This window comes from Miniopterus schreibersii (assembly GCF_964146895.1).
Source record: "Miniopterus schreibersii genome assembly, chromosome: 18".
Lineage (NCBI taxonomy): Eukaryota > Metazoa > Chordata > Mammalia > Chiroptera > Miniopteridae > Miniopterus > Miniopterus schreibersii.
In genome coordinates, this window is record NC_138121.1 from 18,858,714 (window position 1) to 18,872,802 (window position 14,089).

Genomic DNA, 14,089 nt, shown 5'->3' on the forward strand with positions numbered 1-14,089 from the left:
ATACGAAAATACTGACCCCATCACATATTGATCAGAATACAGATCAAAAGGAAATGAAGAAAGAAAACCCCAATTCTGTCTATTCTAAAAGAAGTCAATAATCAAGATGAGAGAAACAGGAAAAATTTCCAGTATTCTGGAAATCTTGGTGGCAATTTGGAGAAGCTACAAAATGCTGTGGCTAGTAGGAAAATTACTGTCAAAGGATTATAGATTTTAGTAATGACATTTGTTGAAAAAGGCCAAAATATTTATATCTTTTTCTGAGGGAAACTATAGGCATCATGGGAGTCTGTAAGTCTCTATAAAAACTATTAGTTAAATATCCATGATTGATGACTGACAGACAAACTTGGAGAATTCATGATGAATGCACCAGACTGTGGCTACTAAAAGGAGGCAATGAATGCCCTACAGACTCTAGTAGGCTAAGGACTCAAGGGATCATTGCCACTCTGGAATCCAGTGACAACAGTGTGGGAAATAAACGCTAAGAATGTAAACTGCAACATGATTATACATCTACTCAAGCACCTGATTGCTTAGGAAAAACCTGGGGAAATGCTTCCAGGAAATGATTAGTCTAGAGAATAGACTGGACATTCATCTTTGGCCTGAGGCTGGGCCCACACTCATTCGACCATAACTGAAGAGAATTTAATAAGTTCATGATTATGGTGCATTTGGAAACGTATGTTCTCATTAAGATAACATTAGCTTTTATGCTTCACAGTTTACTATTTGCTAAATCGAAGCACAGCCAAGCAAAGAATAGGGAAAATTAATGGTCAACCACAGACAGGTATGAAAGTCTACTGTATCAGGGAAGGAAACTTTGAAAAAGAAAGAAATCCACTCAAATAAATTATTTCAAAACATTCCTCCATTTGGCTGAGGATGGATAATGTAGTAGAAGACTAAGAAATTTTCCCCCCCTTTCCTTCAATTCCGAAAAACCACAAATCCAAAAAAACCAAATAAAGTGTTTGTTTCCCACTTGGCTAAACTTAACGTGGGCAAAACCACATAATTCACTATTTAAGGCTTGAGCTCTAGATTGGAAAGCACTTTTATTCTGGGCACAAAGGATGAGGTGGGCAGGACTTATTTACCTTTCAAGCTGTTGAGTCGTCAGCTCTTTTAACAAGCTAAATTTCAAAAAGCCCTGGAGGTTAGCTAGATGCTTCGAAATAAAGGCAAACCTACTTATTTTCTTTTTTCTGTACACCTTAGTACAAGTGTAGCTTCAGTAGAAAATATAGGTTTATTCCTAACCACCCCTTCCCCTTTCCATGCTGCATTAAGGATAAAATGCTAATATAGGATGTTTGAATTCTTGGTCTGAGCCCAGGCACATACACTGTCACAGAGGTTCCTAGGACAACCACCAGCAAGAACTGCTCCTGAAGAACTACATCCAGAAGCTTTCTGTCTAGCTGGGCTTGGTATTTTGGAGAAGAAGCTACATTTGTCCATTCTCCCACCATGGGATGTATTAAATTACAATTTACTCTGGGTCAGGGTAATAGAAGTTACGGTGAAATTTTACTCCATATCAAAATTCTATGGAAACTTTGCATTTCAGACTGTAAATTGTGATTTTACATGATTAACAGAAAAATAAAATTCAAGTAATATTAGATTTTTAATAAAAATGCCAACAACAAAATAAAAGACTAATGAATTGTGTGTGTTTTTAAAGTTTCCCTGAGGAAGAGATAGATAAATTTATTAAAATATAAATGGCTGGGTAGCTCATTAAATTAGAAAGTTGAGGCTCAACTTTCTATATTAATGAAATAGAAACAGAGACATTGTATTTATAAACTTTATTTTTTATTGTTATTTTTAAAAATTTTATTTATCAGTTTTAGAGAGAGGAAGGGAGAGAGAACCCCTGATTTGTTGTTCCAGTTATTTATGCATTCATTGGTTGATTCTTGTATGTGCCCTGACTGGGGATCGAATCCACAACCTTGGCATATTGGGATGACACATTAACCAACTGAACTACCAGGCCAGGGCTTAACTTTATATTATGTACTTGATTTGTAGTTACTCACTGTTTATAACCCTGAACAAGAATAACTTTATCTTCTCAAGCCAAGTATGCTAATTTTTTCTAACTATCTTTATAGAACTGATTGTAGAGTTTGGAGGTAGAAAAGAAAGGCCCTTCCACATACAGTTGCCTTAGTCTAACAAGAAAAGATAGTATGATTTTTGAAAACAACATGCTTTCTTGATCCTCAAGGCCCGGAATTCATACCTTGTTGCACATCAGCAATAAAAAGAAACTTAGAAAATTCCAATTCATTTCAGATCTCTTTCAGCCTCAACTCAATCAAACCTACTGAGACAGACAAATTCTCTTTTGGTGGAGGACCTTTGCTGATGTACTAGAACTTGGTTTACCTTGATTCTGAGTTTAGTAAATCCAATATAGCAAGTTACCTTAAAGAAATTCTAGCAAACTATGTATTTTATCTGTCTCTTTAAGTATATAGCTCTTTTTATTGATTATAAGCTCAAACTTCTGCTCTGCATGCAGCAAAATGCCTGAAGAAACAATAGTCCATGTCTGCTTTTAGTACCTATATTCACTGTGATGTCACAAATGATCCAGAGAAAGTTGGGACAGTGTAAGAAAGAGGCTTCTTAGCTGACACAATGTGGAATTCAAAATGGCAGCAGAAAAATTTTCCTTACCGCCTGCTGGCAGTTCATTCCAAGGTTCCCTTTCTCCCCTCGAACTACTTTCATCAGACAATGCAGGGTTCGCCCTTTTCGATGTAATCCAGAACAGTGGTGTTCAATCTCGCCCCGACAGCTCAGGATGATCTCAGGGCTCAAAGAAAAGTCTTCCATCAGCATGCGTCGGTAATCTAACATCTCCCCCTGGCACTCACTGCTCACTTGTCGCCCTAAGTTAGGATTTAAGTCATAACATTATGGTCAGCATTAGGACTGAATATCGTCCCATATGAAAAGCACACATTTTCGCCTAGAATATAATATACTAGTCATTTTATTATCCAGACTGAAAAGTTTAGAATTCAGTAAAAGCTTTATCAGCATAAAATGAGTTTAAGACTCCAGAGGATGGGGTTTATTTTGTCAGGGTTCTGCATTACACAGATTTTATACTACTAAACTAATAATGAAGATGTTTTACCAATGAAAGAAAGTCTTATCAATAAGATAACTATTTGGATAACAACAAAAGCCAAGAACAATCTCTACTGGCTTATACAGTTAAAGGTTATGGAAAAGACTACACTTCAAATATTCACTATGGCTTCCCACCTTCCTTCAGCTGTAAATGCCAAATGGGAACACTCAGGAAATGTTTTAAAACACAGCTTTATTGAGGTGTAATGGACATAAAATAAACTACACTTTTAAGCATACAACTGGATGTTTGACATATATATACATTGGTGAAACCATCACCACAGTCAAGATGCTGAACATACCCATCAACTCCCAAAATTTCCTTATGCTTCCCTTCCTTTCCTCTCCACCCCACCCACCCCATCCCCAGTCACCATTGATCTGCTTTCTGTGACTACAGACTAGTTTACTAGTTTGCATTTTTTGGAAGTTTATATAAATAAAATCATGTATGTGACTCTTTGTCTGACTTCTTTCACCCAGCATAACTATTCTGAGATTCATCCGTGTATTGACAGTTCATTACTTTTTATTGCTAAGTATTATTATTCCGTGATGTGGATATCCTACAATTTGTTTATCCCTTCACTACTGATGGACTTTTGGGTTATTTCCAGTTTGGGGCTATTACATATAGAGCTATTATTAGTATTCATCTACAAGAGTTTACATGGACATATGCTTCCATATGTCTTGGGCAAATACCTAGGAGTTACATGGCTGGGTCATATGGGAGATATATGCTTAACTTTAAAAAAAAAACTGGCAAACTATTTTCTAAAGTGGTTGTACCACTTTAAATTTCCATCAGCAATGTACGATAGTTCGTTTTCCCACAACCTTGTCAACACTTAATATGATCGGTCTTTATTCAGCAATCTGTATAACTTCTCTGAACTGTCTGTTCATATCCTTTGGCCACTCATTTATTGAATCTTTTTTGTGTTTCTTGTCAATTTGCAGCTTAAGGACATTAACTCTCTATTTTTCAATACCAAAATTAGATTACATTATGCATACTGTTTTATAATATGCTTTTACTAGTCAGTAAGCTCCACCTTTCCATTTTTGGGGAATCTCACCTAATACCCAGACCATAATCAATATTCCCCAGTTGCCTCCAAAATGTCCTGTTTGGCATTCAGTCGAAGACCATGCATTGTCTCTGCTTGCTATTCCACTGCTTTCAAACATTCAGACATGAAAAAAATTCACTAAAAAGTTCTGAGTTTTCTTTAATGAGTGATTTTTTTCCACTTAACTTTTTATTCACTAACCAACTGACCAGCACCATTTATTCAATAAGAGGTAGAAATTTCATTTTTGCAGCCTATAGCCAATATTAAAAAAGACAACTCTGGCCTTCTATATATCCTTCTTGGTTCCTTTGTCAGGGGTTGACTTTTGGACTAAACAGCCCATGAGTATGACTTTCTGGGGGTAATCCTTTCATCTTCTACTGATTAATTTCTTAACATCATCATTATTATAATAATAACATTACCTATCACTTATTGTATGCTAGGTGCTACGCCAAACAGCCTCATTCAGTCTTCATATGAACTCCTCAACATAGGTAATATTATTTTTTATAGATAAGAAAATGAGGTTTGGAGAGATTAAAAATTAGAAACAATGGATACCCAGCCAGTTAGTCTGGTGATAGAGCCATAACTTGAAGTCATGTATCTCTGACCCAAAGCTCATGTGCTAAATCATTAGACTACCCTGACTCTCCTAAAAATGCAGTACAATACAGAGTGGAGCAAAAGTAGGTTTACAGTTGTGAGTATGTGGAACAGAATTTATTCTTGCATTACTTACTTTATTATTATTTTTAATTCTTACCTGAGGAAATGTTTACTGATTTTAGAGAAGGGGGAGGGGAGAGAGAGGGAGAAATATCAATGTGAGGGAGAAACACTGAATGGTTGCCTCCCATACCCGCCCCAATGAGGGATGACACCCACAACCTGGATGTGTTCCCTGACTGGGAATCAAAACGGCAACCTTTCGGTGTATGGGATGATGCCCCAGCCAACTGAGCCACTGGCCAGGGTTTGTTTATTAATTACGGTATTATTTTTCATACTAACAACTGTAAACCTACTTTTGTCCCACTCTGTAGGTATTTTTAAAAATTAAAATACTTGAATTTGAGAAATATACTCTACTGTGTTTAAAAAAAAAGAAAAAGAAAAAAAAGCAAGCCAGGATATAAAGAAAAACAAAATTTGGGACTGATGAACTAAGATAAGAGGAAAAGCCTTCAACAAGGTGTAGGGATACCAACCCTTCAGTTCCTAGAGTTATGCTCACAAAGAAAGATTCCTAAGTAACAAGGCAGCTGTACTCAAAAGAGCAAATACAGGGAAAGGTAACGGTGCACGAAGCTTTAGAATGTGAATCCAAAAAGGAATAAAAAGGGAAAAAAATAAACTCTCACCTCTGTGCACAGCTGACTCCAGACACATCAGAAGGTAGGAGAGCCTGGCTTCTCGGGACCGAGGAAGGTTTTCCACGTTGCACCGGTACTTTTTTAAGTCACTCTTACAGGATTTGGCCAATGAATAACTGACCTTATAATCTTGGGCAATCAGCTTTTGGCGGGTTGTTAGTGCTTCTCGACACTGAGTAAAGAATGCGGGGAGAGTTGTAAGACTGCTCAGGTGGTTCAGCTGTTCACATGTATCTCTCATGGACAAGTACATGTCAACAACTGCAGTAGTTACCAAAATGCCTCTTTAAGTTTGGTTAAAATTGAACACAAGCATGCTAAACTAGTGTGGCAAGAGGGAGAGGTAAATGGGAAGGAAGCCCTAGAATTTTACAGTGAATTGCTGATTGTTGCTGCAATAGTAGTTGTCTCAAACACAAACATATTTGGTGGATTCTAATACACGAACCTGACAAAGTACTCTTTTCCTATTTAACAATATTCCTAAAGTAAATTTCACCAGAATCAAAGCGGTAACTAACACAGTACTCTGGAAGTTCCATTCTATACTTTTTAAATATAATTACTCAATAGGAAAGGAACTGAAATGAAAAACATTTCTTCAGCTGCCTAGGAAAGTAAATGACAGGATAAAAAAGCAAAAATAATTACTTTTAAATGCAATAAAAAGATTTTTGCATTCATCCAGGAACAGAGGACTAACAGCAATTAGAATGCTTAATGAGACATCTGGTGAAAAATTAAATAGCTAATTACATATGAAGCACACTGGTTTGGTTAGCCTAAACTTCCTGAGTATGCCGGACAATCTTCAATGTGATTCTGATATAAAATTCTCCAGTCCTGCCCTGGCCAGTGTTGCTCAGTTGGTTGAGCATCGTCCTGCGCACCGAAAAGTTGCCGGTTTGATTCCTGGTCAGGGCACATGCCCAGGTTGGGGGCTCGATCCTTGGTAGGGGTTGAGGCAGCTGAGCGATGTTTTGCTCTCACATCAATGTTTTTCTCTCTCTTTCCCTCTCCCTCTCCTTTCCTCTCTCTCTAAAATAATCAATAAAAAATCTGTAAAAAAAATTCTCCAATTTTACTTCCCAAACTGATACCCAATTGGCTTCCCAATGTCCAGTTATCACAAATAAAGCTTCATTTTCTTGGCTTAAGCAAAATATGCTTTGGTTCCCTACTAAAAGCCAAGTATCTCGCCTCTGAAAAGGGTAAGTTTTACCAGTCATTTAGTCTGGTATCTATTTATAAAAATATTATTTGAGATGATCTGAGAAATCATTTAGGAAATGATAAATATTGGTTTGCTTTAAAGTAATACTTACCTTTTCACTCATGGATTCTTCAAATTTATGGTTGAAGAGGCACTTATATACTCTGCCTTCACCAGCTTGTGTCTGTAAGATGAAACATACCCATTATGATGATGATTAGCTAACTGGTTATGCTGGGCATTATCCATAATCCTATATAGAACTTCCTGTTAAATTAATATAATGTGAGTAGCTTTGAACAAATGGCTCAGCCATTTATAAAATTTAGTAGCCTTTGAAAGAAAATAGTACCTCTAGTAAAGATAAAAATTTGTTTCTCACAATGTCTAACTATTGTCATTCAGTCCCAGATATACCATTAATTAGGGAATCAAGAGAAGTATCAGTGAGTCTCCCTTTTTATAACACAAAACTCTTACAAAATTAGTGGCTTTGATGGTTAAAGCTGTTAAATCAAAACAGCAGGCAGAGTGGGAGTGTACATAAGTCACGCTCAATTCTTCGTTGTAAAGATGGAGGTTCTTCGATTTAAAGTGTTAGAAAGTTGTTCTATAGGGTCTGTAGGTAGTAATCAAGGATTTGGTTTTAAAAACTAGCTACCTGTGGTTTTTTTCATCTTAGCCAAAAACATATAAATATATGTAATACTGTGAAGTTTAGCCATGGAATAGGTGTGAATGGGATTCCCTGGTAAATCGGATTCCTTTAGATAAAACAGACTCCCAAGAACTGAAATGGAGAAGTTAAAGTAGAAAAAAATGTGTGGAGATTGTCAGAGGCCAAATGTTAACTAGATGTTAAATCAAAGCTGAGCGCCCAGTATCATTTTCTGTTATCCTTAGACCAACTCTTTATTTTTTAGTAGCTTTCCTACATGTGAGAGGTTTGTTTTTTTTAAATTTTTAACAGAGTATTTAAAAATATTTTAAAAGAAAAGGAAGAAAAGAAGAACAGTTTCTGAACTTACATTTTCACAAAAACGCTCTCGATCATCTCGGCAAGCAAAATATAAATGCCGGTCTAAATGAAAGTCATCTGAGGACAGCTCAGCTACTCGGAGAATGGCTTTCTTGCAGAGTTCAGAGACTTGAGTTTTGGGATCTCTTTCTTCTGCTTCTTTCACCAAGCCTTTCTCCAAACATGACACCACCTCACCTTGTGAATGTGCATCCTAAAATAGTAAGTATACTGATATTTTAAAACTTTCACCACAATGAATTTCAAATAAACATCACTTGGTTAAACACACACAACAAAACCCACCTCAACATACAGTTAGCTTATTTATATTCTATTGAAAAATCAGGTGGGAACCAACCACACTACTGAAGTTACAGAAAATGTCCTCAATACTCTTTGGTTAGAACATACTTGCATAGTACAACTGGGAGGTTAAGTATAGTTTAGTTAGCATTAGAAATAGAAACCTGAGTTTTTAAAGTCTGAAATGTCAGAAACATTTAAAAGAATTGCATGCCCAGTGCTCTGATCATAGCTGATGTCCATATTGAAATAACATTGCAGAAACTTCTGTTCATTTATCTCTGAAGGGGCCAAGCATTTTCCAACTTCCCAATAGTGCTTTTAGTCAGGTTAAAAAAACAAACCACAAAATCCACTGAGAAAAGGTATTAGAGACCCTCTTCTTCCTTTCTATTCTATACTACCCATGAAGACCCATATACATACCACCTGCAGTGTAATATTCACTTTGATGTTTTGAATATATTTTAATGCCATTTTAACAAGATTATCGCTGTTTATACAAACTGCTTTTGAGAGCTTTCCTAAAACCATCCAATTACCTTTAATTGTACATTGCATCATCCCCAAAGCAAACACAAGCATTCATTCATTCAAAATATGAGAAACTTCCTCTAAATATTTTCTATTCAAAATCCTAATCTTCTATACTCACAAGATATGCTTCAATAACTTGAGAGGTATAACTATTAATACAGCAAGACAAGCAGCAGAAAATATAGTGCTATCATTTATTTACACATACATACACATAAAATCTTGTTATAGTTAAAATCATCTGTACATAATATAAAGACTCCTAAAATCAGAAAGGGAAACATCTACTTTAAGTAAAATTTCGACTCAACAAAAGAAACGTAGTTTTTTTCTATTTTGTTCTAATAGTTTGTTCTATAGCACACTACTTTCCAAGTAGTTTCATGAAAATTTTCATGTTCTCTCTTAATATACCTGTGAAGAGGGGACAAGAGCAGTGGTATCTGCTGTGCAGATGAGCAAACAGAGGCTTAGAGGAGTTTATCAACTCATCCGAGTTGCAGAATGTAAGGTGCCTAGCTAAGACCTTGAGGTTCTATGAAACTCATAAAGTTTGTACGTGGGTTTTGTATATTTTTCCCAAGGAAATTCATAGCTTTCATTTTCAAAAGGTTTGCTGATCCAGAAACGATTGGGAAGCACAGTATACTAGTAGATTCTCATGCCTTACCTCTCTCATTATCTTACAAACCTGAGATGACCGAAAAGAATTTTGGAGAGTAATTCTGAACAGACAAAACTCTCAGGGACAAGAGACAAAAATGTGACGAGAGAGAAAGTGGACACAAACCCCAGAAATCTGGAGTAAGGCTTATTTTTTCTTCCTAATTTATGAGTGACATTCAAGATTATCTATGACCCACTTAAGTAAGGCCTAACCATTACCACTTCCCAAAGGGAAAACAAACCTATGATAACACAGATTTGGACAGAAACATATCAGTCATTTATTATTTACAGGATACAAGGGATTATTATAAACATGGTTTTATGTTATAAAACAATGTCCTATATGAAATTTTAGTAGCCCATATCTTAGATGCTTGCTAGCAGTTAGGTCTTAATCATATGAGAGACTGAAAATAATAGCATGATAGTCAAACTTGATTTAGACTCAGGGTTTAGTCCTGGCATCATAGGGTTCAGAAATTATTTCCAAGTAATGAGTAGAACTACTTCCCTGTATACTTGGAGTTTATAACTGTTTTAAATGCACCACCAGTAAGATTAACTAGGGCTGTTATCTTTTTTAATGGTTCCATTTGCTTCTTACTAGGTTTAAGGTGGAATTATCATGGTTTGAAACCCCCTAAGAAATCTGAGATTTAATTTTAATTATAGCAAATGTAGGCCATAACATGACTTCCACTAGATGTTTTCATTAATCATAAATTTAGGTAGATATATTTCTTCAAATAACAATATTTCAGGAATTCTCTGTTCCCCAGAGTCTCTGAGCTTTTTATTTCAGCCCATTTGAATTAGGCAAATATTTGACAAAGAAAATTGTATGACTAATTACTGAATATAAATGAAAGCAAGGGAGGTGGTTTTGGCACATGGCACATTATCTACAATAAAATAAAATTTACTTTGGTTTAAAAAAGTTATTAGTACATAGACTTGACATACAAATAACAAGTGATCCTGTAACTGGATTTACAATGAGTTTTAAAAATTCCATTGTGGTAAGACAAATGTTTGTTTTAAAACTATTACTAGTGTCCTGATCAGTTTTTAGCAGTTCAACAGGTAATGTTTTTTTCTTCCCCATATACTATGTCCCCACCATCTGCCTTTAAGGACAGAGAAGGATAACACTAATCTCAAAAAGGTAGGCAAGCCCTGGACAGTGTGGCTCAGTTGGTTGGAGCATCATCCTGTATACTGAAAGTGTACAGGTTTGATTCCCAGTCAGGGCACATACCCAGGTTGTGGGTTCGATTCCTGGTCGGGGTGCTTGGTATGAATAGAAATTCACATAACTGGTAGGTATAACAAAAGATAAAAATGACCAAAATATGCATGTTGATGGTCCACAGAAACATCTTTTGTTATTTTAACAAAGCTGAGAACAACCCTCACTGTCATGTCTTTGGGCTCTAGCACTATTGTTTTCTGCGATCATTTCAGTCACTGCAGACTTAACTCATACATACCATTGAAAGCAGGTTTTATATTGACAATTCAGATTGCTAGTGGGAAGCTAACTAGTGATTATCTTGGCAGTCAATAAAGAACTACTGCTACAAAGAGAGGTGAACTGTAATAGTCCACACTATAGCATGGACCACTAATTACAAATATAAAAAAGTGTCATCACTGATTCCTGAAAAGTGTCTGTAACACAGGTGAAAATGTTAAAAAGAGTGAGGGTTGGAACTGGATACCAGTACCCTAAATAAATCATAGGAGCTTCTTGAATTATCAGGGTGACTTAAGTGCTTTTGTGTCATTTCTAGAATCTGCTGGGGAAGAAGAAAAAAAAAATCTGCCTTCTTTATTAAAATTGGCTTTTTTTTTAAGCTGCCTGAAAGCTGTATGCCAAGTTCACAGTGTTCTCAAGATAGGCTCAGAGGTGCCCTATGAAAGGGCCAGAGCCCTGTGCTGGTATGAAAGAAAGGGTATTTGGTGACAGCCAGACAATAACCAGCATTAAAGCCTTCATTTGAACTGGTGCATGTAGTTTGCAGTTCTGGTATACAATACCATGCCCCCTTTTCCTCTGTGATAGAAGCCTATAAAAAACATGGTGCAATGAACAAATAGGAGCAAAGAGACAACTGGATTTTATTTTTCTTCATATTTCCTAAACAGCAGATTAATGAACAGTGGCAATTAATAGCTGATGCCATATACGGGCCCCAGACTACCTCTCCCACTGGCATCTGTTACTTCTCAGGACTTTCTTTCATTTTTTCTGCGCAAACAAATAAGCCTGGTCAAACTTTCATTGTGACCTTCTAGACAACAGACAATTAACGACAAAAATAAGATTAGATATAATAAAGGAAGAAGAAACTAGCTAGCTATTTTCTTTCCTGTCTTTACTAAAACTAGTTCTTATGAGATGAATATATCACATTTGTAGAGTTACATTTCTTCTGACAAGCTAGAAGTACTTTCATATCTTAAAATTTTCTAATATTTAAATATCTTTATTTGTACTGGTGTGCTGAGTGATTTTTTTATTGCAATGGTGAGGTATATGCAGAGAAGGTTTTGAGAACTCAAGTCTTTCCTAACCCAACTACTATTCCCACAAGACTATAAAATGTTTGCCAAAGAATGTTACAGGTAACCGTTTTAATATTTTGAAGATAACACTACTCTTAGCTGATATTAATTCCTCTACTTCTCCATACTTATGGAACACTCCATACTTTTGGAACACAAACAGATGAAATGCATTCACAGGTCAACTAGCCTTAGACCTTGGAGCTGTCTGGACTTCAACTTTAAGGCCACTTCCAGCCCTAAATTTTTTCAATGCTAGTTATACAAAACTTTTCATTTATCAAGTTCCTAAGACCCTTTGGTGAAGCCAGTGTAGTACATACCTTTTCTCCAAGCCGAATGCTGCCACATTTCAGAATGTTGATGTCATTTTTGCAGTCATCCATGAAGCCACAGATAAGACGGTAATCACTGAAAATGATGGCCGTCATCTTGGTGATGTATTGGTGACACTGGTACTCAGTGATGTTGCCACGGTGATCCACCAAGCAGGAAACCAAGTAACCTTTACCTACTGGTTCATCAGCACATTCTTTAATCTGCTCAAAAGAAAGTGGCTGTTTTATACAAGTATTCCACTCTCACATCAAACAGCTTTCATAAAAGAAAGAATTCTGATATTTTCTTGTTGACTGTGTGTCATACCTACTCAGACTGTTGTGCCCTCTAGGAAATACCTGATTAACATGTTTTGCAAGAAAATACATATATAAACAAATGCTAGATAGAACTCATGTCCAAATGGAGTAAAAAGAGCTGTTAAAAATTTCAGCTTTATTGAGATATAATTAAAAAGAGCTTTTAACATTCTAAATGGTTCTACTGAGAAATTCCTTTATGCATGCAAAGAATGCAATGGACAGTGAGGAGATTAATCTGCTGAACAGATCTGAAAAACAGGTGCAGAACTGAAGTCAGGTTGCATATCCTAAGCCAAGCTACACAGCAAACTATTATCATTAAGTAAACCTAATGGCAAAGGGGTGGAAGGAGAAAAGGCATAATATTACTTCTTGACATGACATTAATGTGTTCTGAATTAACTGTAAATATGGACATGTGTTTTTGAACTTAGTAAAATCTCAGCTTCACCACTGAGGTCTGGAATAGAATCATGTTTAAAATGATGTTCAGTAGAGTTTGGCAAGGAGTTTAGGAAGGAGAAGGTGATTACAAGTTTTATTTGGGTGGTTTAGACATATGATCTAGTGGATCAAGCACACAGTGATTCCACATGGTTCATGTTCCTGCAAAGTGCACAACAAACCACAAGTGCTAATGAAGCAAACTAGCCAAAAAATGCAGAAAGGCATAAAAAAGTGAAATCTACTTATAGGGTTACAAGGTCAAATTATAAGGCAAAGATGACTGTTTGGAAAAAGCCTATTATTGCATTCAGAGAAATAAAAGCAAACAAAAATGGCAGTTTTGACAAGAGGAAGGAGCCAAATGTAAAGATTTATTTTGAATATGAATGAGAAGGGAATTTTTTTGGTTTTATTGTTTTTTTTATACCAATGGAGACCATTCTCCACTATTACATCACTTATTGTAAATATGTACATAGGGCAAAACAAATATAATTTCTTTCCCCAATGTACTGGGTGAAGGACATACCACACACTTATTATCCTATAGGCCACTATGTCTCTTTATGTCTAACTCCAGAACAAGTTAAAAGCTCAGTTCAAGACAGAAAATTGTGTTTACTTTTAAAGAAACAAACTTCAGAATTTAAGTAAACAATCTCACACTGGCTTCAAGAGGCAGAATGGGCCTGGCCAGTGTTGCTCAGCGGTTGAGCATCAATCCATGTACCAAGAAGTCACCAGTTTGATTCCCTGTCAGGGTAACATGTCCAGGTTACGGGCTCCATCCCCGGCAGGGGATGTACAGAAGGCAGCCAATCGATGTTGATGTTTCTCTCTCGTTGATGTTTCTCTCTCTCCCTTCTCCCTTCCTCTAAAAATCAATAAAAATATATTTTAAAAAAATAAAGAGGCAGCATGGATCTTCAACAGTCAAGATGAATGTAATTCTTTTAGCCTAACCTTACGCTCTTTTTTTGAGATGCCTAAAAAATGATGGCCATCAATATTATCCCCAGGAAAAGGACCTTTTTTTTGGGTAAAACAGAGTTCAGTTT

At 36.1% G+C, this 14,089-nt stretch overlaps 1 protein-coding gene across 2 annotated transcripts in view; it reads right to left on the reverse strand.

Annotated features, from left to right (window-relative positions):
* The window catches only part of GLG1 (golgi glycoprotein 1), a 76,677-nt gene that overhangs the window by 30,927 nt on the left and 31,661 nt on the right, over nucleotides 1–14,089 (reverse strand). For both annotated transcript variants that reach the window (XM_081118782.1, XM_081118781.1), the window contains exons 4-8: nucleotides 12,267–12,482; nucleotides 7,874–8,077; nucleotides 6,958–7,029; nucleotides 5,621–5,804; nucleotides 2,710–2,924 (exon numbers count right to left, since the gene is read on the reverse strand). In XM_081118782.1, the coding sequence (XP_080974908.1) occupies nucleotides 2,710–2,924; nucleotides 5,621–5,804; nucleotides 6,958–7,029; nucleotides 7,874–8,077; nucleotides 12,267–12,482 (891 nt within the window). The remainder of the gene's footprint in view (nucleotides 1–2,709; nucleotides 2,925–5,620; nucleotides 5,805–6,957; nucleotides 7,030–7,873; nucleotides 8,078–12,266; nucleotides 12,483–14,089) is intronic.